Source organism: Protopterus annectens, chromosome 10.part0 (assembly GCF_019279795.1).
Source record: "Protopterus annectens isolate FY-2018-M chromosome 10.part0, PAN1.0, whole genome shotgun sequence".
Taxonomy (NCBI): Eukaryota; Metazoa; Chordata; order Ceratodontiformes; family Protopteridae; genus Protopterus; species Protopterus annectens.
This window is the reverse complement of record NC_056744.1, coordinates 287,481,374-287,505,795: the sequence shown is the minus strand read 5'-3', so window position 1 is coordinate 287,505,795 and position 24,422 is coordinate 287,481,374. Positions and strand designations below refer to the sequence as shown.

Genomic DNA, 24,422 nt, shown 5'->3' with positions numbered 1-24,422 from the left:
AGAGTGAGATTTGAGATTTTTATTTGGAATATTTGCAACTATGTCTACAAATAGTGATTTCCTGATAAGAAGTTTGGACTACTGCATATTTGACTGGTAATATAATATAATTTGTAGATTAGAAAGATAGCCCAAAATTATATAACTAGAGGGGTTGATGAGGTTTAAATGGAAGTCCCCAAGGAAAATACTGTATCCTATGATATGCCTTTTATATGAATGTGGATTAGAAACAATGGCAGGGTAATTCTTGTCCTTTCTGGTTACTGTTTCATGAAAACAATGAGAAACAAACAAAGCAACATCTAACAGGATACAAATTTTCATAGTAGAGCAGTGTTATCCATATCACCAGTCCACAGGAAAACATGTGGTAGTCAAGCACTTATTTCTCTATGATCATACATCAATGCACTATAGGGGCTGCCTTAAAAATACCTTATATTGTCTGACTTCTATAAATATTTTCAAAATAAATTTCACATTATCAAAAACTCTCACTGTAAAACAACCATGTTCAATAATGCATTATAGGTGGTCTTGTTAGGCAGTATTAGCTCTTTGAGGGGAAATAATTCTATCCATGAGTCATCTAATCCTAGTACACCACTGGATAGCCTAACGTTTTTCAATAAATCTCATACAGTCAGAGATTACTAACTTTAAGAAAAAAATGAATGTTGCAGAAAAGTGGTGAGTAGCAAGTAATACTGGCTGCAGAATAGACACGTATGGTGGACTTTAGAAAGTGATTTATAAAGTGCACATCACCCTGATTTGATAGAATACAGTGCATAAGTATGGTGGACTTTAGAAAGTGATTTATAAAGTGCACATCACCCTGATTTGATAGAATATAGTGCATAAGGGCATTCAGCCATGCACTGAATGTGACTAGTTTTAAATATCTCTTCTTATCTCCTTCTCATGAGCATCCATCCATAGATTTTCTAATATGTAGTTTTGCAAAACAATTTTCTGTTTCATGTTTATGGTCAAAGGCATAATACAAATCCCTTGGAAACAACTACTTCTAACATCTAAAACCAGTCCTGGACATAAAAGATAACTATATGATTCACATAATACTGATATTCTGTTTTTATCTGTGTCCCATCACCAATATAAATTCAACACATAACCTGCAGTTATTATTTCTAAGTGATATGAAAGCAATATTTACACACGTATACATATGAACAATAAATGAAAACAATTGTCTGAGTCAGCCCTGAGAAAGTGAAGTTAGATTGCTCATTTCTAAGCAGCTTGTAATGAAAACTAGCTAAACATGATATACCTGACAAGGCTTTTCTAAGGGGTTAGACCCCACCTGCACCCTCCACATGGGAAGCTAAAGCTTCACACTCCAATTATTTTTATATGCTAAGTCACATAGAGAGAGAGAGGGAGTGCATTTTCACTTCAAAGGGCCTTTCTCTGAGTCAGAGAAATAGAAGTCAATACAGATATCACAAGCTCTATGAAGTGAAAATGAAAGTGAAATATAGGCAAAACAAATTCATGCAAATACAATTTCAATAAACAAAAGGCATGGGTAAACACATACAAGTTATTATGCTACAGCCATCTGATGCGCAACCAATCTGTGTATGCCTTAATTTACCCCCACAATAATGCCAAGCACAGCACCTGATCTGTAGTTCACTATAGCTCTGAAATCTGTGTACAGTTAGCCAGCTCATATTGCTGATGTAAGAAATACATTTTTGACAATAAGGCTAAGAGTATGTCTTTCTCCTGACCCTGTCCAGATTCACTTATTCCATAGATTTGTAGATTCCTAGTCACTTTATCAAGCTATCCATAGAATGTTGCTGTATCCAGCATAAATCAGACTTCTTGCATTGGCTAGTTGTAGTCTTAGCACAATCACAGTCTCTATGAATACGCAGTGAGCTTGTCCTTACCGGAACCTAAATGTTTATTCTCACCTGTGGTCCTCAGTACTGTATCACCAGTAGTGTACACTCCTGTGATCCTCAGTATTATATCACCAGTAGTGTAGACTCCTGTGGTCTTCAGTACTGTATCACCAGTAGTGTACACTCCTGTGGTCCTCAGTGCTGTATCGCTAGTAGTTTACACTCCTGTAGTCCTCAGTGCTATATCACCAGTAGTGTACACTCCTGCAGTCCTCAGTGTTGCATCACCAGTATTGTACACTCCTGTGGTCCTCAGTACTGTATCACCAGTAGTGTACACTCTTGTGGTTCTCAGTACTGTATCACCAACAGTGTACACTCCTGTGGTCCTCAGTACTGTACCACTAGTGCTGTACACTCCTGTGGTCCTCATTACTGTATCACCAGTATTATACATTCTTGTGGTCCTCAGTGCTGTATCACCAGTAGTGTACATGCCTCTGGTCCTCGGTGCTGTATCACCAGTAGTGTACACTCCTGTGGTCCTCAGTGCTGTATCACCAGTACTGTATACTCCTGTGGTCCTCAGTACTGTATCACCAGTAGTGTACACTCCTGTGGTCCTCAGTGCTGTATCACCAGTACTGTATACTCCTGTGGTCCTCAGTAATGTATCACCAGTAGTGTACACTCCTGTGGTCCTCAGTACTGTATCACCAGTGGTGTACACTCCTGTGGTCCTCAGTACTGTATCACCAGTATTATACATTTCTGTGGTCCTCAGTGCTATATCACCAGTAGTGTACACTTAAATGTCTGGTTCTATTTAAGCTGTTAACAGATTAGGTGGCACTGGCTGTAGTCTTAGAAACCTTTTGATTTCCCTTTTCTGCCACAGTTGGTAAACCAGCATTATTTGTATAACAGAACTTTCTGGAAAATTGGAAGTTATTCTTTCTTCTATACCACAAGTAGCAACAGGAGAAAGGATATACTGTCCTAGGTTGCTGAGATTACTTCAGTTTTGAATGGCCTTCATTGCCCAGGCACAGAGCATTATATAATCAAAGCTGTTTTTTGTCTGGATCTACAAGTCCTGACGCTGTTGTGATTGCACAGACCATGATCTCTGTGTCCAGGTTCACAGTTCTGAACTCACTTCTGGTAACTGTTTGAAATAGAGTTTAATTACGGACAGGATGTTATATTCTACTATGTCAATGGATGTAACAGTTAGGAAGATAGACAACACTGTGGAGCTCTCCTGTTTGTCAATTCAGCTATTCATAGCAACTGATATTATATTACCAAATGAGCCTTTCTGTATAGTCTTTCTAATTCAGGCCAGTGGCTATGGTCTCATTTTAATTCACACTGAGAAAATATGTTACATACTATACAACATAGTCTACGTTTGTACTTGTATCTAGTCTTTTTTTTTTTTTGTTCCTCAACTTTTACTATTCACTTAATTGGGAACAAGTCAAACAGTTTCTTAATTCATTAGAGCTATACTATAGGAACAGTTATAGGGCCTAGATTTTACCCACTATCAAGCCTGTACACCTGAAGATAGCAAAAATCAATGTAGTTTACTGAATTTAGTTTAGCGGAGCAGATCCATAGAAACAGAGTGTAAATATAATGGAAATATGTGGGGCATGTATTGCAGATGTTCATGTGGGTCATGAATTTTTGAGAAAATAAATAAATATTTCAGGACAGAACAGATTTCGCAGTACGGAGTTCACCTCCCCATAGAAACACGTCTACTCACAAAGCCATCCTGAAGCCAACAAACTAAGATATCTTTATGGAATCTTCCCACACAGAACAACAGAATATTATGGGCTAACGTGGGAGAAAGCTGCATAAAATGGTTCATATGTAATTCACAAACCCTCACTTTCTAGATTTTCTTCCTGAAGTGCTCTTCACCATCTTGGGCTGTTGCTCTAAATCATCCAGAAGCTACCAGTGTAGCTCTATAAGGAGAACAGACTCCTACAGGCACTGCAACTCTTCCCTGATTGTATAATTGGATCTCATCTCAAGAAAATCCAGGTCATAATTTAAGGCTGCTTGATGACTTTCAAAGCTATTTCTTTAGCACTTGAAAAGTATTATTAGGCCAGACCTTTTTGGGTGAAATGGTGATCTGTTTTTTGTGTTTCATAACATTATATATGCCATCAGAGGTAAATTGGCTGTTATTAATCCAATCCTTCTGCAATAACAAAAAAACCTTTCATTCACACTTTATCTCCTTAACACAATGTACCAACTTGCCTTAAAAGATGTACCTGAGGATCTGCAGTGAAACCTTTACAGACTATAATTTGACTATCCTATGAATGAAAGTTCTTTATTTTTTCAGTGTCCTTTCTGGAATATAGTTTTCATATATTTATCTATAAATTTAGCATAAGAACATCCCCTTTTACAATTACGTCAAAGCTGGTCTCATGTAGTTTTTTTGTATGTTGTTTCCATGTCTAACTGTTTTTATGATGATGTTTCTATAATTCTGTTACAAGTGGTTTTAATTTGTATCAGTTTTTTTTAGATTCATAGAAATTTCAAGGCTACTGAGTCTTGTAATCATTCACACCTTGCCAATACCCTCATTCTTGCTGAACCTCCTTTTTCCAAGAGGTCCATATAAATGAATTCCAGAGTAAATTTGTGATTACTTATTTAGTCATTTAGATTATATTAAAAGTCAAGTAGTAGGTCAGACTACTTAACACACAGTGGAAGTTTATTCCAGAGGTTTATGAGTCACTGGATTATAAACCTGTCTCTCGTCTCAACCAATGTTATATTTATCTGCTGGTGTACACTTAGGTCCCTGGTTCTAATACTGATGGAGATATTACACTTGCAGAGATGCAGGAGGTCCAGCACAATCAGGTCTCTAATGGCATGTTAAGCGAGACAGAGATCTCCCCTTGGAAGTCTATAGGACACAGTTTCCAGTTTGGTAATGATCATTCATTGTTAAAAAAAAAACTGGAAAATCATGAATATGAACCTTTTTGGAAAGACCATGTCAATCTGAATCAGAGAAGAGAAAACTTAATACTAAACAAAAAGAATTTAAAACTAAGCAGACAGTTGAAAAACATTCTCCAAGAAAAAGCTGTGGAATAAAAATGGAAAACATGGCTGAGTGAAATATAGCTGAGTCTTGTTCACTGAAACAGAATGGCTCTAAAATATATTGCTTCCAATAATAAAAAGATGCAAGAAATTGAGGGAGCATTAACTCAAGACTCTGATGATCTCACAGCCATCCATGCCACAGATTCTGAACAATAAGACAGACTGGTCTAACAGGAGATCAATATTGAGGAGATAACCCAAAATATGGCAGAGTTAGAAGATAGACCAAGATATGAACATTTCAGATTTATGGCTTTCCCAGAGAATGCAGAGTCAAGATTGCAAAGCCTTTATGGTAAAGAGCCACTACAACTGAACTGGTATTCCTGAGCAGCAGATAAAGGTAGAGACAGCACACAGGTAGAATATCCTAAGCACAGGAGCAAGGAAGCAGTCAAACCCATTCTGATAAAATTGCATGCCTAACAGTTAATGGAAGAACATATTTTAAACTGTGGAATAAGAGTACTTCTCTGAAAGTAGAGTGCAAAAGAATATTTGTGGACAATGATTTTTCCTCTTACATGAGGGCTAGAAGAAATGTTTTTTCCCTGCATGCAAAAATGCAGAGAAATTAATCTACACTTCAGGCTTCTTTACAGAGAACATCTTTGGGCCTTTTACCCCTTAGTCACAGAGACGAATCTAGATAGAGCTTTGGTGGACTTAAATACAAAAATAGAGGACGTGGACCACAGGAAAGAAAAAGAACAGATACCTCAAACAAGAAGACATCAAATTCTATGTCAAGAGTGGAGACTGAAAGATTTCCTGTGAAACATTTCCCATTCCATGAAAAAACTACAGGGCAAATGTTAAAACATCAAGGAACACAGCAAAAGAGTAAGCAATTCCCTCCAAGTGACTGACCTGAAGCCTATTTATGAAGAGCAGAGTTAAATCACCAAAACCCAAAAATTGTTTACATGAAGTGGGAAGGTTTTGTGGGGGCAGGCTTTGACTACTTTAGAACTCTAGAAACAGTTCTCAGCTCTGACTTTTTCTGTGAGGAAAGCATATCTAAAGTGGGGCATTGCTTGTTTACAGTCTTTGCTCTGCCTTAATAGATAAATACATTTATGAAATATTGCAGTTATTCAACTCAAGGTGAGTTATGCACTTCATATTGAATTTATCACTGACTTGAGCAGTGCATTGAGATGTTTTCCCTGAGGGGTGCGGCTTGAGAATGTACACAGAGTACATGTGTTGCTCCATGTTTCTGCTTACAAATTGTATTTTATTAATATTAATACAGTATTTCAGAAGGGGCAACTGCATTAATGTTAATACAGTTGGCCTCCTAAAATTCTAATGGTGCTTCTCATTTAAAACTGAAGGATGACAACTGTTGTTGGGAGGAGGGGCTTACTGGGCCAACTGAATTTTGAGTGGTGCAGTGAACAAATTAGAAAGTGCATTACCTCCCACATCTAAGAGAGTACAGGAGCTAATTACACTAATAAGGTGCAACTGGCACATATGCCTAAAATAAGAACTCACTGGGGAAATCATTGGCACTTTCCCACATATTTTTTGAAAAGAATGTTATTTCAAGATTGATTGCACTGGATACTTATGGAATAATATTAGGAAGTAAGTGAAGATAACTAGTAAGCTGGTTAACACAAGAGGTACAAAACAAGTCTGAGGTTCAAATCAGTAAGAAAAGTTACAGTAAATAACTATGGCACAAATGTCACAGTATCTATTTAATTGTAATTTGCAAAATAAAACAATATTACAAGCATAAATGAAGTCAGAGGTAGGGGACAAAAGACTTCAAGTGGCAAATGACATTAAGAAGTACTTAGATAATGTTAATGAATTTAGGATAAAAGTTTTGAAAGTATTGTTTTTTTATGAAAAACCTAGAAATATGAAACTTCTGGCTTAACAAAGTATCAAAATGTGGAAAGCATGATTGTTATGACCAAGAATACAAAAGATAGCAAAATGGAGCTTGCTTGACCTGGGGAGTTACTAAACAAAATTATGCCAAAAAGACAGAGAAGTAGAAAGCCGGGAGAGTAACATAATAGGATAATTAAAGAGTCTGGATTTACCTAAAACATAGGTACTAGATGAATCTGCCATATTAAGAGCAGTAAGTGAAGATGAGATAAGAAGGGCAATGGATCAACAAAACAAAGGGAAAACTTCAGGCTAAGATGGAATTCCTGTAGAAATATGGAAAATAAAATAGGAAAGATATTCAATAATGTAATGAAGTGGGGGTACACCCATCATGTTATAGCTCTGTAATGGTTTTAATCCCAAAGGAAGGAAAGGATCCTACTAAGTCAGTCTCTTTTAGACATATCTTGATTTTAAACATAATTTTTTCATAACAATTTTAGCTAATCAATTAGCAAAAATATTGCTAAGGTGGTAAGCTGAGACCAGTGTGGCTTTATATCAGGAAGGCACACCTTTGATAATATTAATAGAACAGTAATGATTCAAAAAGATGCCAACATTAACAAAACCACATTATTAATAATGGGCATAGCTGCAGAAAAATCATTCAACAGAGTTAGTTGGAAATTTGTAGAAAAACATTGGAGGTATTTAGGTTTCCCCAAAATTGGACACATTTAATACTTAACTTCTACAAAGGTACAGTAGCAAATGTGAAAATTTTAGGGGAGATTGCCACAAGATTTTAATTTGACATGAGGCTCTCCACAAGGATGCCCTGTCTATATTTATATGTAACTGATACTTTTGTGCTTGCATAATGACTTGGTGGCAACTTTTGGATACAAGAGTGCACTGTGAAACAGAGGGCAGGTAGAAAGACAACACCTGTAAATTTTAGATTCATATGAGATGTTTGTTTCAAATATAGGGGTATAACCCAGAACAAAGTATGTTCTGTTTATCCATGATTTATTCCTTGGGTTGCATTTACTGGAATGAGAATTAATTTCTTTGTTTTAGTAAACTCTGGGAAAAGTTATGTCTCATGAAGCTTTTCAATAAATGTTAAAAACAAATGTTAAATGAATCCTTAGGTATGTTGAAGTATACCATGCATGAGGTCTGCATAGTATGTAAACATCTGTTAGTTGAATAAAAGTTGACTATTTTAAAGAAAAAAAGTCTAGAAGGCATTGAATAAAGTGGCAGAGCTTTCAGCCTCTCATAGTAGCTGAAGGATTTGTCTGTCTGTGATCATTTTTGATCTTTCTAATTGTTTGACATGTTTAGTGAAATACACCCGAAATGGGGGTATTGTGCTTCATACCGGGTCTGATTGATGTTGACTGTAAGGGCATGGTCACCTCTTTAGACCTTGATGATATTTCTTTGGCAATTAGCTGGACTAAATAAAAAAATTGTGTCAACTGTTGTTACATGATGGTTAAAAGAGACCAGATTTTCATTTTGTAATGGTATGGTATGTTGTCTATACAATATAATATCAGAGAATGACATAGCAACCCATGTTTGCCATTGTTTGCAAACTTTGTTAGTCTTGGCTCTCTGTGTGAAGGTCTAAAAATTAAATTGTGAAAGGGAGAGGTCCTAGCACCAGGTCATCACTTTTGTATTTTTGATGACACACCTGCAACTAGCACCTTGTGTGTTCTGCCTTTCAGACCATTTGCTATCCACCTTACCACAGTGGATTGATTTTTAAAGTGCTTAGCTTTTCTGTGAGGCAAATATTGGAAGTAGTGTCAAAAACCTTGGCCAGGTGAAGACATAACCCTTTTGAAGAATTTTACCTAATTCAATTGACAGGATTTTTTTAATTTCATTTTGATTTTTGTTAACTCGGTTTGTGAATTGGTGTAGTAACTTTTTTCAGTCATGGCCAGGGCTCTGGTATTAAGAAAAATATTGCAGTTAGTAAATTCTGATCCTAACAGTGTAGGTTGCAATGTTTTAACAAAGAAGGTCACAACAGATTGCAGTATTCATATCATTTAAAATACATTTCTACAGTCATATATATGCATTACAGACGAGGCTGATAGGATATGACTGGATTGTTATCCACTGCCTCAAAAACAAATGCAGATGACTTCATTCTAAAGGATTCTTAATGACATTTTGAATGCTGATAAAGTCTGTTTTCTTATATTATTTGTTCCATATGGCAGGATTTAATTTGGAGAAGGCACGTTCTCCAGTGGATTTTCTTGAGAGAGGGATCCAACCAATAGGAGGCTTTTGCCATTGCAACTTCTTAGTAGGTTTGTTCCCTGATTTGAATATGTTTTACAATGGTAAGCAATACCCCTGTTTTAGCACTTTAAAAAGTAGTATACTGGTAAGGAGATTAGCTCTAAATGACACTGAACCAAGCGATACGTTTAGTACATCATAGTGATGTTTTCTGACATCTGCTAAACTATGAAATCTGCAGATCATATTTTCAATAGTCTGAAGCTTGAGAGTAGGCTGTGCTCAGCTTTGGATAAAACCATGTTTCTGACACTGGCGCAGTTCTTGTCATGGTTGAGAAGGGATAGGAGATACAGTAGCAGAATTTAAGATGAGAATACACTTTAGTGATGCATGGAAAAGGTTAGGTGTGGGTCAACTGTAAGTCCCTGTTCAGTCACATTAGGAATGTTATTACTACTGGAATCTAACTAGAAATGGCTATAATGTTGATAGTGTTGTTTTTCTTGCAAGGATCATAAGGTCTGATTTTTTGGTATTAATAAGTTGTTTATTAGAAGCTGTCCGTTTGCATAGTTATAAGATGGACTGAAGTTAGCTCGAAGGTTTAAAGTTGACTGATTTGCTGGATTTTAGTAGAATGATGTCATCAGCATATAGGATGACATTCAGGGTTGGATGGTTAAGGCTGAGCTCTTTCATAAACAATGAGAGAAGCAAGGGGCCTAAAACAGAACCATGTGGCACTCCAGTTTTTAAAACTGCTTGAGGTGATAGTGTGTTATTGGAACATACTACGATTTTCTGATATTTAGATAGTTATGGAATGAATGCAACATTTTGCCACGAAAGATCAGTTTAGTAAGCTTAGTAAGTAGACATGAGTGATTAACAATTTTGATTGCTTTATTCATATCAGTGAAGACATCAGCTGGAATAAGGCCATCATTCATGTTGCTGTATATGGCAGTAATAGCTGAGAGTAATGCAGTTGTAGTACTAAGGGCATTATAAGAGCCATGCTGTTGATCTCACAGAAGTTCATTGCAATTAATATATTTCAATTACTGTTTGCATAGAAGTTTTAAAAGATTTTAGTGATGGGATATTGATATGATATGGGATGGTAAATGTTTCAGACCTGTGGGTGTAGAGCATTATGTACGGGGTAAATTGATGAAGTGCCTAAATGAACTAAGGACCATTCCAGTGGTCAGATAGAGATTAAAGGTAAGTGGTTTGAGTATTCTTTCTCCTGCAAACTTTAGAAAGGGTGGCTGCAACATGCTGAATTTGGAGCCTTTAGAATTTAATGTAAGCAACAGTGATTTGATTTCATTGGGTGAAATAGCAGAGAATGGAAAGTGGCTCCACAGGGGTAAAGTCGGGATTTTGAACTGGCATTTCTGATAGTGTTTGTAGGGTTGATTGAGAATTTATTTGCAATTTCCTGTAAGAAGTCTGTGAGATATTTCCACAGTTATACACAAATTTAGCAAAGACAGAGGTGGATTTGTTGATCAGTAACGGCAGTTAGGATTTCCTGTAAAGTAGTTTCTTGTTGCTTAGATATAGTGCATTAACAGTGTTAGTTGCTATTCTGGTTGACTTCTTCAGGGAATAGAAAGGTGCTGAGGGTCTTTCTTCCAGGTATGCAATGCCTTATCTCTTTGTTTTATTTGTTCTTTAATGTCATTTGTTAATGAAGGGCACCATTTACCTCTTGCCCTCCATGTTGTTAGGGGGAAAAAGAGGGTTCTAGATTTTTGATAGAAAGTTAGTGAAGATTTCCAGTACTATAGTTGGAACAGATTGGTTCTATACTATATTCCAGTCCATTGTGTCAAAGTAGACATTGAGTCATGTTTGATTCTGTTGCAGAAAAAGACCTAGCTGTTAAAATTTGCAGCTGTGCGTTTAATATCCTGAAGCACCAAGGGGAAATGACTGGGCAATGACTACTTAGGCTGTTTAATAACGTCTGTCTTTTGGCATTTTTTGTTTTGTCCCTGTAACGCATTATTTACCTGTCTTGCATGTAGCATTCATATTGAAGTCCCCCAGGATTATACAGTTTCTACGAATATGGTAGGGGTAGACAGAATGTATACAGAATGTATACAGCACTGATGTGTAAACTTTGTTAGGTTCTTTGTCATCCATGGGACTTGCTGTTCCATGATCTATTATATTTATATATGTGGGTTGGTTTCTCATAAGCGTAGTACATCCTCATGACCTGCTGTCAGGTCTGTGGTCAGTAATTGAGGTGTAGGTATGGCATATATGGGTTGAGGGGAAGTATTCAGCTTTACTCCAAGTTTCAGCAATTGATAAGATATGTGGGTCCTCATTCAATAACCAGCTTTCTAAAGCTGTCCGTTTATTATTTACCCAAACTATTGGGGGTCAATTCTAATAAGACTCTTGGAATCCCATTTTATGAAGTCAGTTATATTCCATGTCTTTGCAGATGAGGCTTGTAAGGCTGATATTACCTGGTTTGGATGTAACGCTAACCCTATGGAGAGGCATCACCACTGCAGTGTGCCATTCATCAGGGAAAAAACTCAGTAGCTAAACTTAGGTGAAACAGCTTAAGGAGTGTGTTGACAAAGATATGTTTAGCATTATTAAGAAACCAGGTATATTATCAGGTCCCATGGAGGAAGTATTTTTCATCTTGCTTAGCATTTTCAGATAATGATCTTTAGAGGTCATTTGGAATAAGGTATTCAGATATTACTAGGCTTTAGAGAGAGGTCTCATGGGGGAAGCTGGTACTAAATTTGTTGACAAGGATATTGGCAATGACTACTGGGACAGAATAGGATGCATTATTATGAATAAGTTCAAAGCAATGTAGGATATTGTGTCTTAGTGTTCTTCAGGTTTTTTGTAAAGCTTTTAGTATTATCATTGAAAAAGAGATATTTTCAGTAACTTTCAGGCCTGTTCTAAGAATACTATCGTTTATACCACCATTTAAAAGAGATGTTTGCCTTTTGTTAGCACTGCATTAGCAATTATGTTTATTCTATCGCATCACTTCTTAATCTATGACTTGGACTTCTGTTTTTTAACAGAACTACAGATAGCAATCGAAGTTAGTTGTACTCAAGGATAACATTTCACCAGAAGTCTGAAAATCTTTAATGAAAATGTCAATGGCTAGCTTACAGTGGCTTGTGGATTTATTTCCCATGTATGTGTTATGCAAACTGTAAAAAGCGATTGCTGAAGAAAAAAGAAATAGATGATACAACATAACCAATGTTAAAGCGGGATTTTGTGAGTTTCAGGTCCTTTCCCAGGTATGCAGTGCTTATGAGGTTTCTTCATCTTCTGGCTACAAAATCTGAAGACTTAGTTGTGAATTCCCAAAGACTCAATAAGACTGTGACCTAAAAGGAAACAAAGGCTGCAGGTGTAAATGACAGCACATGGTAAAAAAAGTTGCTAATCATTCACAACTTTATAGCCCTAGTGAGTGTGAAATAACAAAATAATAATAAAATAAAAGTTTCAATTACCTTTCTAAGTGCATTTTCCTTGCCAAGAAGCTTTGAAATGTGAAAGCAAAATGATGGAAGAGCAATGTAAGCAAGTATCATGAGATTTCATTCAGCCCCACCACTGTGTGCCCTGTGGAAACTGACTAGGAAAGAAATGTTGCAAAGAGAAAGAAACTGCTAAGTCGTGCATTTTTAAATATATGAGGATCATTCACTAGGGAGGAAAATATTCTCTAAGTAAAGGAAATCTTGTATTTAAAAAAAAGGTGCACTTGAACTTTCACTGGTAATGAAACAACTTGTGCCTACCCTAGTTTGCCTTGTTTTTAAACACCAGTTATTTATTTTTTTTTTTTTGTCATGTATTTGTTTCACATCATGTCCCAGAGATTTGTTTAGGTATTAAATGATTAAAGGGCAAGTATATTTGAATGAATTTGGCTATTACTCAAGGTCAATAAACCATAAATTATAAATAAATACGGTAACATGCAATAATACTATAAACTATTTTCATTAAAAATTATTATATATCATTAGAGGATCGATCTTTTATAAGCCTTTCTATTAATGTGAATGCTTAAATATGCAGGTTTTTGCCTTGCACTATGAAAAATCCTTTATACCTGAGCAAGAAATAATTTATTTGAGTAGCCAATACCAGTTCACCAATCCTGAATGGAAGGAAGTGGGTTGTCTCACAACACTAGCCCCACATTCTTGTGAGTAGGTGACTACGTATGGAAAAGAATAAGTACGCTCGAGCTCTTGGAGATGATGTAAACTGAATTATGCATACCTAGCCCTTCACTGGCAGAGACTGCAATCTAGGTACCTGTGGGTAAAAGTAAGGATGGGAGTGGAGACAGTCATGTGACTGGATTACTGGTCTGCACCCTAATACTCAGTTCTTGCTCCCAGGGAATTATTTGGCTGGTCAGGAACTCCTCCACCAAAATATCAGCAAATGGGACCTTGCCCAGTTAGGGGATGCCTGTCTGTTGCCCTGAAGGAACAAAGGAACCAAATGTGCAGATAAGGGACCCATTGGGCTAAGTCCCGTGTAAGGAAAAAATAAACATTACTGTGACTATGCCAAGGATGAGAACAGCAAACATTAGTATGAATAGTACAAGCCACAGCTGTTTTGAATCCCGATGTACATCATTATTTTAATTAACATGTCAAAGTAAAGTGGTATATGGGTACACCTTGGCTATACCACCTTTAATTAGAATGAAAAAAGACAAAATATCAGTATCTCTGACTACCCTATTCTCATGTATTTGGCACAAAGGGATTTAGTAACTCCAATCAGATTTTTGAACAAATATTTTGTCACAATTTAGAAAAAACAAGCCTTTATTCACTGCATTAATGCTTTATCAGTATCATGGTGTATACTTTACGCAGCACCATTAAGAAAATGTGTAGGACATGTACATGCTTTCCTTTGTCCACAAACCTACCCATAGAAATGGTGTAAAATGTGTTTATATATCACCTATTTTTGATAACCATTTGAAAGGTTGAGACCACTTTTAGCAAGTCATGCTGAGAGTGAATGGCTGATAAAAATGTAATTACATATATTAAGTCTGAGATGGCCTTTTCTCAAAATATTCACTTTTCTGTGCGGCATTCTGATCTCAGAGTTAGTACATATAAGTATGGGGGAGGGGGGACTCGCCCCAACATTGTAGGGTGCAGAGCAGCTTGCACCCTGCACAAAAGAAGTTTAAAGGAGAAGAGCGGTATTCAATATTCATTCTTTTCCTGAATTTTCATTTTTTTTTAATGTTTCTTGATATTGGAAGTGCTGGCATTTCAATAGGAAGGCATTTTTCTTACTTATATATGGTTACATTCCTGGGCAGCCGAGGTGGTGCAGCGGTTAGCGTTGCCACCTCACAGCAAGAGGTTCTCAGGTTCGATTCTCGGCTGTGGTGCCTTCTGTGTGGAGTCTGCATGTCCTCCCTGTGGTCACGTGGGTTTCCTCCGGGTAATCGGTTTCCTCCCACATCCCAAAGACATGCTGTAGGTGGCTTGGACACTCTAAATTGGCCCTATGTGTGAGTGCGTGCATGTGTGTACCTTCTGTGGAAGGTTGGGTGCCAGGCTGGCAACTCGACACTGTAAAACTCCACTGCCAATCATGAGCAGACAGGTGATCCACTGTGGCAACCCCTAACCAGGAAAAGCCAAAAGAAGAAGAAGATATAGGGTTACATTCCTAAATTATCTCATTACAGACCTGTGTCAACTACTGGTTAATTTGACCAGTTCATAGCTTCATCATTTGCTAGTACATTTTATATTTGTATACTGATATACCAAGAGATTTTTTTTACTGCTTTTTTATTCTTTCTACTAATTTATTAATATAATCTGTTAACCAAATAGAAAGCAAAAAAGTTGTCTAGTCCTGTTTACATCTGTTAGCCTCAGCTGCCTTTCTTCATTAACCTCTCACCTTTGTCACTAAGTTATTGTTTATATGCTTTACTCTGCAGCTGGTTTCCTTCTACATATTTACATTTCCCTTTCCCTGCTTCAGCAGTGGGAGTTGCTTCATGTCTTTCAAGAAAAGTCAGTTTCTTAAACGAGAAACGACTGGATAAAGCCTATAGTTTATTTTTAAGTGAACATTTTAAAGGAAAAGACCACCCTCTTTTAGAGTTTAACTCAGCCCTTAGGTTTCTTTTCTTCCAAGAATGATTCCAGTATGGTTAATTACTAGACTCCTACCTGACCTTTATAAAATTTTCATTTCCGGGACTTGGAATTAAAGGAAGGAAATCCCAACCACTTTTTAAGCTTGACTTTTCACATGCTCTGGCACAGAAAGACATATTCACCTGCATAACGTATACTGTAATAGATACTGAAAATGTTGTAGTTTTTCCGTCAGGTACTGCTCACAATCTTACATAGCAAATTGGTATTGCTGATGCCAGTGCCCCGCCCCCCTCCAAAAATGCATTGTTAAACTGTTTTCCACTGCATTTATTACAGACAGAAAGAGAAACAGTACCAAATCACATAGTTAATAGGGTTACCTCCTCTCTATTTTTTTTCTGGGTAGTCCTGATTTAGGCACTTCTGTCCTGTGGGGTGGTAGCATGTAGAATAACAAATGTTGAAATATTTTACAAGAACATATATTTTCTCAATTCTCTCTAAATATCAGATAAAAATTAGATACCACATTTAAATCATCCTAATATCACCTAACATTCTATAAACAGCAAGCATTGGATGTCACTGCCTTTATTTTGATAATAACATAAAAATAATAGTTTTTCATTAATTTATGGTGTGCCCTCTCTGTGAGACATGATCTCTTTGGTAGGTCTTGTCAACCAAGGGACATAATTACTTTTGATATGTTTGGTTCTGGAGGGAGTTAGACCCTCTAAGATATTTAGAAAGGTATTTTTGAAGTGAAGAAGGGCATCATCTAAAGGGAGAGTTTTAAGACTATTCCAGTTAATGCTTTTCAGGATGTTGTTGAAAGAGAGGGGGTTAAATTATGAAATATTTTGTACAATTTTGGTATTATGGACTTTGGTAGTGGAGGAGTAGGCAGGGACAGTAAAGGCAGGGAGATGGTCACTAATGGAATTGGACATGGTGCCAGAAGTTATGTATTTGGAGGGGTTAGTGACAAGAAACACTGCGGTGGTGGTGCTGCGGTAGCGTTGTCGCCTCACAGTTAGACGTTGCCCGTTTGATTCTCAGATAGAGCGTCTTCTGTGTAGTGACATGCGTGAATGGGTGTTCCTTCATTGAAGGTTCTGTGTTAGGCCCGGCAAGCCAGTGTGTAAAAATCTACTGCCAATCATTAGCGGACCGGAGTTCCGCGGTGACGACCCCTAACCGGGAAAAGCCGAAAGACACAAACAAGTGACAAGAATCCAGTCTAAGATTTTGTCTTCACTGGTTTTGTTATTATATCTGGTAGGGGTAGAGATAAGTTGGGTAAAATGGAACAAATTTATGGAGGGGGATATTAGTAACCTGTAATGTTGGAGAAAGGTGATAATAGTGATATGGTGCAGTACATATTATGTGAAGGTAGCAGACAGTGAATACATATGCACTGTCCTAGTAGTTTTCTAATGATCATATTACAAGCACAGCACACATCTGCTACCTATATGCAGTTCCCGTGACTTTGAAGGCAGAGTGTACAAATGCCACCTAGGCACTGTATTAATAACTTGTAAAGCAGGAAAAAGGTGATAGTAATGATACTGCATGCAGCTGCCAACTATGGGCTGTGCTTATTGTGTGCCGACACAACACACAGCTTCCACCTATGTGCTGTACTAGTAACCTGCATAGGTAAAGAATGATGGCAGTAATTGTACAGTACATCACTGCCACCTACATGCAGTACCCATGACCTTGAGGGCAGACTGCACAGATGCAACCTAGGCACTGTATTAGTAACCTGTAAAACTGAAGAAAGGTGTTAATACTGGTATGGCTCACACCTGCCACCCGTCACTAGTAAATATTGTTTGGAGACATAGTATATATCTGTCCCTGTACACCGTATTAGTAAATTCCAAGTGGAGGTGTAGTGATAGAAATGATTTAGCATACACCTGACACCTAAGTATAACACCTATTACCAACAGGCATTATAAACGCTTGCTGCCAGGGAGGGCTAAATATATTTAGTCTGATAACAGGTGCTTCTATTTAGTTAACAAAACAAAGTGCTTAACTGCCACCTATGCACCTGAATCAGAGAACAGCAGCTTCCAGCAGTTAGTACCCAATACCCCCACCCCAGCATTCAAGTGAAGAGTTAAAAAAAAAGGTCCATGATCAGGAACCAGAAACCTGGATAAGAGCCAGTAAGGTCCCCTCTCTACTCCCTGGTCCTGACCTTCCTTCATATCAACCACATGTGGAGTGCTTTAAAAATATTTGTTTACATTTCATTTGTAGCAAACAGTTGCTACAGTTTATACTCTGCACAGAGTACTACTGCTCAGGTTTTAATAAAAAAATGAAACAAAAGAAACACTTCAAACTGTATCAAACTATAGCAAACAGTTTGCTACAGTTTAGACAGTGACGGCTCATGCCATCAAACTGCAGGACTGCAGCCCTCCCAGCAAAAAAGTTTGAGTTATTTTATATTCACTAAAACAGTTTGTTTGTGTCTTTCAGTTTTTCCCAGCTAGGGGTTGCCACAGCGGAACTCTGGTCCGCTAATGATTGGTAGTGGATTTTTACATACCGGGTTACCAGCCCTGATGCACAACCTTCAACGAAGGCACGCTTCATTCACGTATGCCTCCACACAGAAGACGTTCTAGCTGAGAATCGAACAGGACAACGTCTTGATATGAGGCAACAATGCTACCACAGCACCACCACCGCAGAGTATATTCACTAAAACAGTGAGTTTAAATATTTTATTTATATTTGTGCTCCACAGCTCTAGCGACTGTAGAGTCCGACCCACTCGCAAAGTCCCAGAACTCGAACTGCGCATGCTCGTCAAGTTCCATTTTTTTTTAATTTAGTGTTTACTTTTTTATTTAAATGTGCCAGACTGTGGGCAAAGTAGTCTAGATTAACAAGAAGGCATCAGTTTGATGCCCAGAAGTCTAGCTGGTTTAACCACACAAAAAATTAGAAGGGAGAGGTCGGACTGCCACGTCCGCAGTCACATACGTGACGTGGACGGCTTGATGGCTACTGATTGGTTCTTGCTCTCTTCTCAAAAAAGAGAAGCAATCAGATTAGTATTAATAGCCTGTAGGCTGTAGCACAGTACAGTATTTTGATTAACTGTGTTACAGAGCTTGGACCACTTGCGCGGTTAGTAAAACTAATTAAAAAAAAAAACAAACAACTTTGCTTTTTTCAGCTTGCCTGCAGTGTTGGTGTTGCCTTGCCTTGCTGGTGGTTTGCTTAGCAAGTTAGTAGCAGTCACCGAGTGACAGAGAGAGAGAGAGAGAGACTTAACTTTCTTCATGAAGGAGACCAAATTAAACTAACTGAGGTAGGCACTAGGCAGATGCATACAGAACGTAGTTGCTGCTATGAGAGTATGGTCATCTGAATTTCTTGCTGTATTGTTGTATTCTATCAGTTTTGTTTAACCAGTTTAAGTGGCAGTTTTCTAAATCACATTTTATCTGTTGTTTCCTAACCAATGTAAACATATTTTCCAAATTACCTAAGGAATTATTATTACGATGTGTGTGTCACCCTGGCCTACCATCACATTGATGTAATATACTAATATTGTATGGCAACTATTCCTAATTTCTTCTCAATGTAAACACTCATTTGTGCCAGTGCCTGTTGATGGACTGCTGACTTAAATCTGTGCTTGTTTTTTATATGTGAAACAATGAAATACAAAGTTGTTTGTTAGCAGCAACCTCTTCATTAGATACAGATCTCTTTAATGTAGAACTATTTAGATGACTTTTACTTCTTCAGAGATTGTGTATATTTACTGATACTAGTGGACTGTAGAAGTTTTAGTAGACTTTTATGATGGAAATGTTCTGAATTGGGCAGTTTTGTCATTATTGGTGCATGCATTTTGTTTCATTGTTTACTGGAAAAAATTTCAAAACAATAAATTTAAAACGCCCTCTAAAACTGTACTTTATTGTACAAGGAGTATAATTTAATGCAGTCAGGAAGGTGTATCACAGAGCATGTGTATATTTCATGTGCAAGGGGCCTGTGATTTGAAAACAGCCCAAAGTTAATCCTTATCTGCCACTGGCAAAATGTATTTTCTTTGAATGTGGGTTTCAATGCTGTTTCAATGAATGTGAGTTTCAAGGCCAGAGAGGTTTTAATGCTAAGTCTATTTTCATTGTGAGACTGCATTGCTTTGTTTAGCAGATATCTATTAGTGTTTGTGCTATAAAATGCAAAATAAAACTTTCAAATGAAATCCAAATCATCACAAAAGTAAAGCAGTATGCACATTACAGTGTTTATGGTAAATTGGGTGAAATAGCCAAGGAATGGGACATTGGAATGGCTGCAGGGGGGAGGCTCCATTTGACCATAATTTTGTGAGGGGGGAAGAGCAGCAAACTCAAAGACAGCCCTGGCTGAACTATACCTCTCAACTGTCCAGATTTTTGCAGATTGAATAGCTTTTTGATTCTTATTTTTGGTTTGTTGCTCATAAAATGTATGGTTTTCTGGCAAATCATTTAGGAATGAAGTCACTAAATAATGACAGACATTGAGTTTCAGACTTCATACTCTTCGGAAAAATGCATGCTAAAGCAAGACATGTTGTTCTATCAACTAAGTTTATACGAGAGCAAGGTCAGAAGGAGTTGCATTGTGTTTTTGTAGACTTAGAGAAAGTATATGACAGGGTGCCTAGAAAGGAGTTGTGGTATTGTATGAGGAAGTCGGGAGTGTCAGAGAAGTATATAAGAGTGGTACAGGATATGTACGAGGATAGTCTGACAGCAGTAAGGTCTGCGGTGGGAATGACAAATGTGTTTAAGGTGGAGGTGGGATTACATCAAGGATCAGCTCTGAGCCCTTTCTTATTTGCAGATTTTCAGTGGTGATGGTCAGGTTGACAGATGAGATCAGACAGGAGTCCCCGTGGACTATGATGTTAGCAGATGACATTGTGATCTGTAGTGAGAGTAGGGAACAGGTGTAGGAGACCCTGGAGAGATGGAGATATGCTCTAGAAAGAAGAGGAATGAAGGTCAGCAGGACTAAGACAGAATATATGTGTGTGAATGAGAGAAAGGATAGAGGAATAGTGAGGATGCAAGGAGTAGAGGTGGCAAAGGTGGATGAGTTTAAATACTTGGGATCAATAGTTCAGAGTAATGGTGAATGTGGAAGAGAGGTGAAGAAGAGAGTACAGGCAGGATGGAGTGGGTGGAGAAGAGTGTCATGAGTGATTTGTGACAGACGAGTACCAGTAAGAGTGAAAGGGAAGGTCTACAAGAGGGTAGTGAGACCAGCTTTGTTATATGGGTTGGAGACAGTGGCATTGACAAAAAGGCAGGAGTTAGAGCTGGATGTGGCAGAGTTAAAAATGTTAAGATTTGCACTGGGTGTGACGAAGGTGGACAGGATTAGGAATAAGTATATTAGAGGGTCAGCCCAGTTTGGAAGGTTTTGAGACAAAGCCAGAGAGGCAAAATTACATTGGTTTGGACATGTGCTGAGGAGGGATGCTGAGTATATTGGGAAAAGGATGCTAAGGATGAATCTACCAGGTAACAGGAAAAGAGGAAGGCCTAAAATAAGGTTTATGGATGTGGTGAGAGAGCACATGCAGGTGGTTGGTGTGACAGAGCAAGATGCAGGGGACAGGAAGAAATGGAAACAGATGATCTGCTGTGGCTATCCCTAATGGGAACACCCAAAAGAAGATGATGATGTATGTTCCTCAATATATTTGGCATTGTCCAGATTTCCTGCATTAAGAGGTTGAGAGGTATATGCAAATAAATCGCTTTATAGAATTAGGAATATTCAAACCTCTCAACTATCCCCAGTTTTGGCTCAAAATGTTGCTCTCACCCTAACAATCCCTCCACAAAATGGCAATTTTGGAAGAAAATGTGAAGGGTTTACAATTATAAATAACTGTAATGATCAGAGTTATAGGTTACTTTTGTTTCAGATGCATGTAGATTCGCTTATTTTGTCAGCTGCTTAAGTTAGCAGTACTAATATTAAAAAGGTGTCCCTTCTTTGACAGGTTCCCAGCTGTATTGTGTGGCAATTTTATATTTTTGCATCACATTTTTGGTCTGTTTTTCATAAAATGTGTTTTTTCTGGCAAATTAGTGGCAATTCATTAAAGACTGAAGTTAGAAAATAATGGCAGACATTTGAGTTTCAGATTTCATACCCTTCAAAAAATTCATAGTAATGCAAGACCTAGTACTATTCTATTATCTTTCTAAGTTTATAAGAGCAATATTTAGAAAGTGTTCTAATTTTTGGGCCTTTGTCCCACTTCTATGTCTGGCTTTGTCCAGATTTCTTGCTCTGAGGTTTAGAGGTATGAGCGTCAGAGCCATCACCGTCAGCAAGAGACATATCAAATTGTGACATACTTGTTGAACCCCACTCCCCCATGTAGTGACTCTGGATGTGTCCAAGCAAGGCAAGGAGAAGCTATGCAGTTTAAGTGTGCAGAGTATTCCCCCATCCAAGGTAGACACAAGTATGACAGTGGCTTTTCATCTGTCCTTGATTTTGCAGAATGTTCTGGTTTTCTGTCATATTTTTATACTTTTGATTTATGCTTCTTATTATTCAGAAAATGCATGCTGTCACAGTGCCCTATTGCTCTGAGTTTAAGTAGCAATACTTTAATGACCATCAGGTAAGCTTCTTGGAGATTGTAAGATGCAAGTAAGCTTTAATAAGCATACTGTTAAAGAATTACCAACATTGAAAGCCTTTTTGTTGTTGTCATGCAGAGAATATTTACATAACTAGATAACATGTAAGCCTTAGGTATTAAAATTCATATGACTGTATTTGTAATAAAGGACATGATTACAGTATTTTCAAAAGCTCAATACATTTATTGGAGACTTCCAGTCATCTTTGCAGGCTTTACCCGTAAACTAAACAGAATGCCAATCTATCATGTGTGGTCCATAACCTGTGCAGTAATCCTTTAATCAATTTATCTTGAGCTTGTTTCTTGTTTGCTGTTCATTTTTTACTTTGATCATGTCTTCCCCATGAAACAAGTGGATAGTTGTTGTCAGGCAGCAGGTCTTTTTTGGATAAGAAACATTTTTACAAGTGGGGCTATCAGCTACTTTCAGCATGTTACTTGGTACTTTTATAAAGCTGAATATAAATTATAATTAGAACTGCAGTGCAAGAAATGGTTTGAGTTGAGTGCTGCTTGGTTTTTTATATATACTTGATTTTGACTGGCATTCTAGTAATGTATTTAAAATGTAATTTATGTTTTCATGCCTCACAACCTTTTTGTTTCCATCTAGATATTAAGTAAACTGTCATGTAGCCAATGCATTGAAATATTTTTTTCTTCTACACTTCATTTTGTCTTGATTGGACTCTCTTAATGACGGATTGACACCCAGGGCAGCATATTTAATTAAAGTTCCAGTTGTGGTTTTGAGCATAGCCCCACCCCTTCCTAATTGACCACACCCCTTCCCATTGGCCCCACCCATTCAACTGTCTCCTACAGCCCCCTTTAATTTGAAGTCACCAGCCGCCACTGAGTTTAGACCACACATGAAGTGCTACTGCTCTCAGTTTAGACTGCAAATGTGACACCAGCTTTTAAAAACGTATGCATTAAGAAGTGATCAGGATCAACTGATCAAGTGCCCCCTAAAACATTGCACAAATGCCCCTCTCACTCCATCCTAGCTATGGTACTAGGTAAAGTATTTTACATTGGAACTATAACCTACATAAGGTAAAGGACAGTAGTGTCTTTTATACAGTATTTATAAAAAACATTGAGAGTGGGATGGAAGAGTTAATTGATATTACAAGGAATGAGGAGTCAATGGCAGAGTATATTATGAACTGGATATTTTATAAAGTTGTATTTTAAAATATTAAGCAATTATATCCAAGATCATTGTTACAGTATGTCCAGTTAGAAATTAGAAAATTGCATGGGTACTATTTCAGTTAATTTAAGGTATATATAATTATTGTATTCTAAGAACATTCTCCTTTAAATTTCCCAGGGCATGATTTTTCATTAGCAGTGAAATTTGGCCATCAAAATTATTCTATGGGCTTCCATACCTGTACACATCTTGTTTCTGAGGACCAAGAAGTAGACTTAGAAAACAATGATTTTGCACTTGACATGGATGTCAGTCACAGCCAGAATTCCTCACCAGATGTCTTTGGAAGGTAAGTGTAAAATGGAAGCATTTTTATTAAATACATTGCCTGGCTTGTTTGGAAGCACCTCAGTATAAGACTTGTTCCAAAAAAAGTTTATAGTTGCATTTTTCCTAATTAAAATATAAGAACACAATGACTGGTTTGAAAGACAACTACTAAACCAACTCACTACAGAAAGAATGAAAGGGATAGAGTGAAGATAATCAATTGTGGCTAACCAGATGAAAAGTTTTATTGCAATCTACATATAAAAACAGCAGTTAGGTGATTGAGCCCATGAATGCGAGGATAAAGCCTACAACAGTTGAATGAAATGAGAATACATCTGCCTAAGGTGAAAACACATTGGTTTCTTGATAAGGTATTTCATTTCAGTAAGTAATGTGGGTTTTAATTACAGATTGTTCTTTCAAGAAGCTGTATGAGGAAATGGAGAACAGAACTGGGTCTGAATTCATGTTGATTTGGATGACTTTGTCTTTAGCTGTGGTACCACAATGACATTTTACCAACGAGTAAGGAATCTGTCCTTTGTAATAGGTTAAAAAAAATAGAAGTTTGTGAAGTACAAAATCATGCAATGTATAGTAAACCATAGAAAGAAAAATTCTGAGACAAAGATTTGATTGTTGAAGAATCATTAGAAGTTTGGTGACTTCTTTTAAAAAGATTTCTCTGAGGTGAAATGGGAGGGGGGTTCAGATGAAGAGAAGACTAGAGTGGATATATGAGGAGAGACGTACAGAAGTGGTCAATGCAGTTTTCATGTTTTCTGCAGAGCAGGCAACATTAGCTGGAAGGACTTTTAATCTGCTGA

General features: G+C 37.4%; 1 protein-coding gene across 1 annotated transcript in view; it reads left to right on the top strand.

The window, feature by feature from the left end:
- Window positions 1-24,422, top strand: part of LOC122814129 (polycystin-1-like) — a 1,441,736-nt gene that overhangs the window by 1,183,159 nt on the left and 234,155 nt on the right. Inside the window, 1 exon segment of the mRNA XM_044086744.1 lies at window positions 23,440-23,611. Coding sequence (XP_043942679.1) covers window positions 23,440-23,611 — 172 coding nt within the window.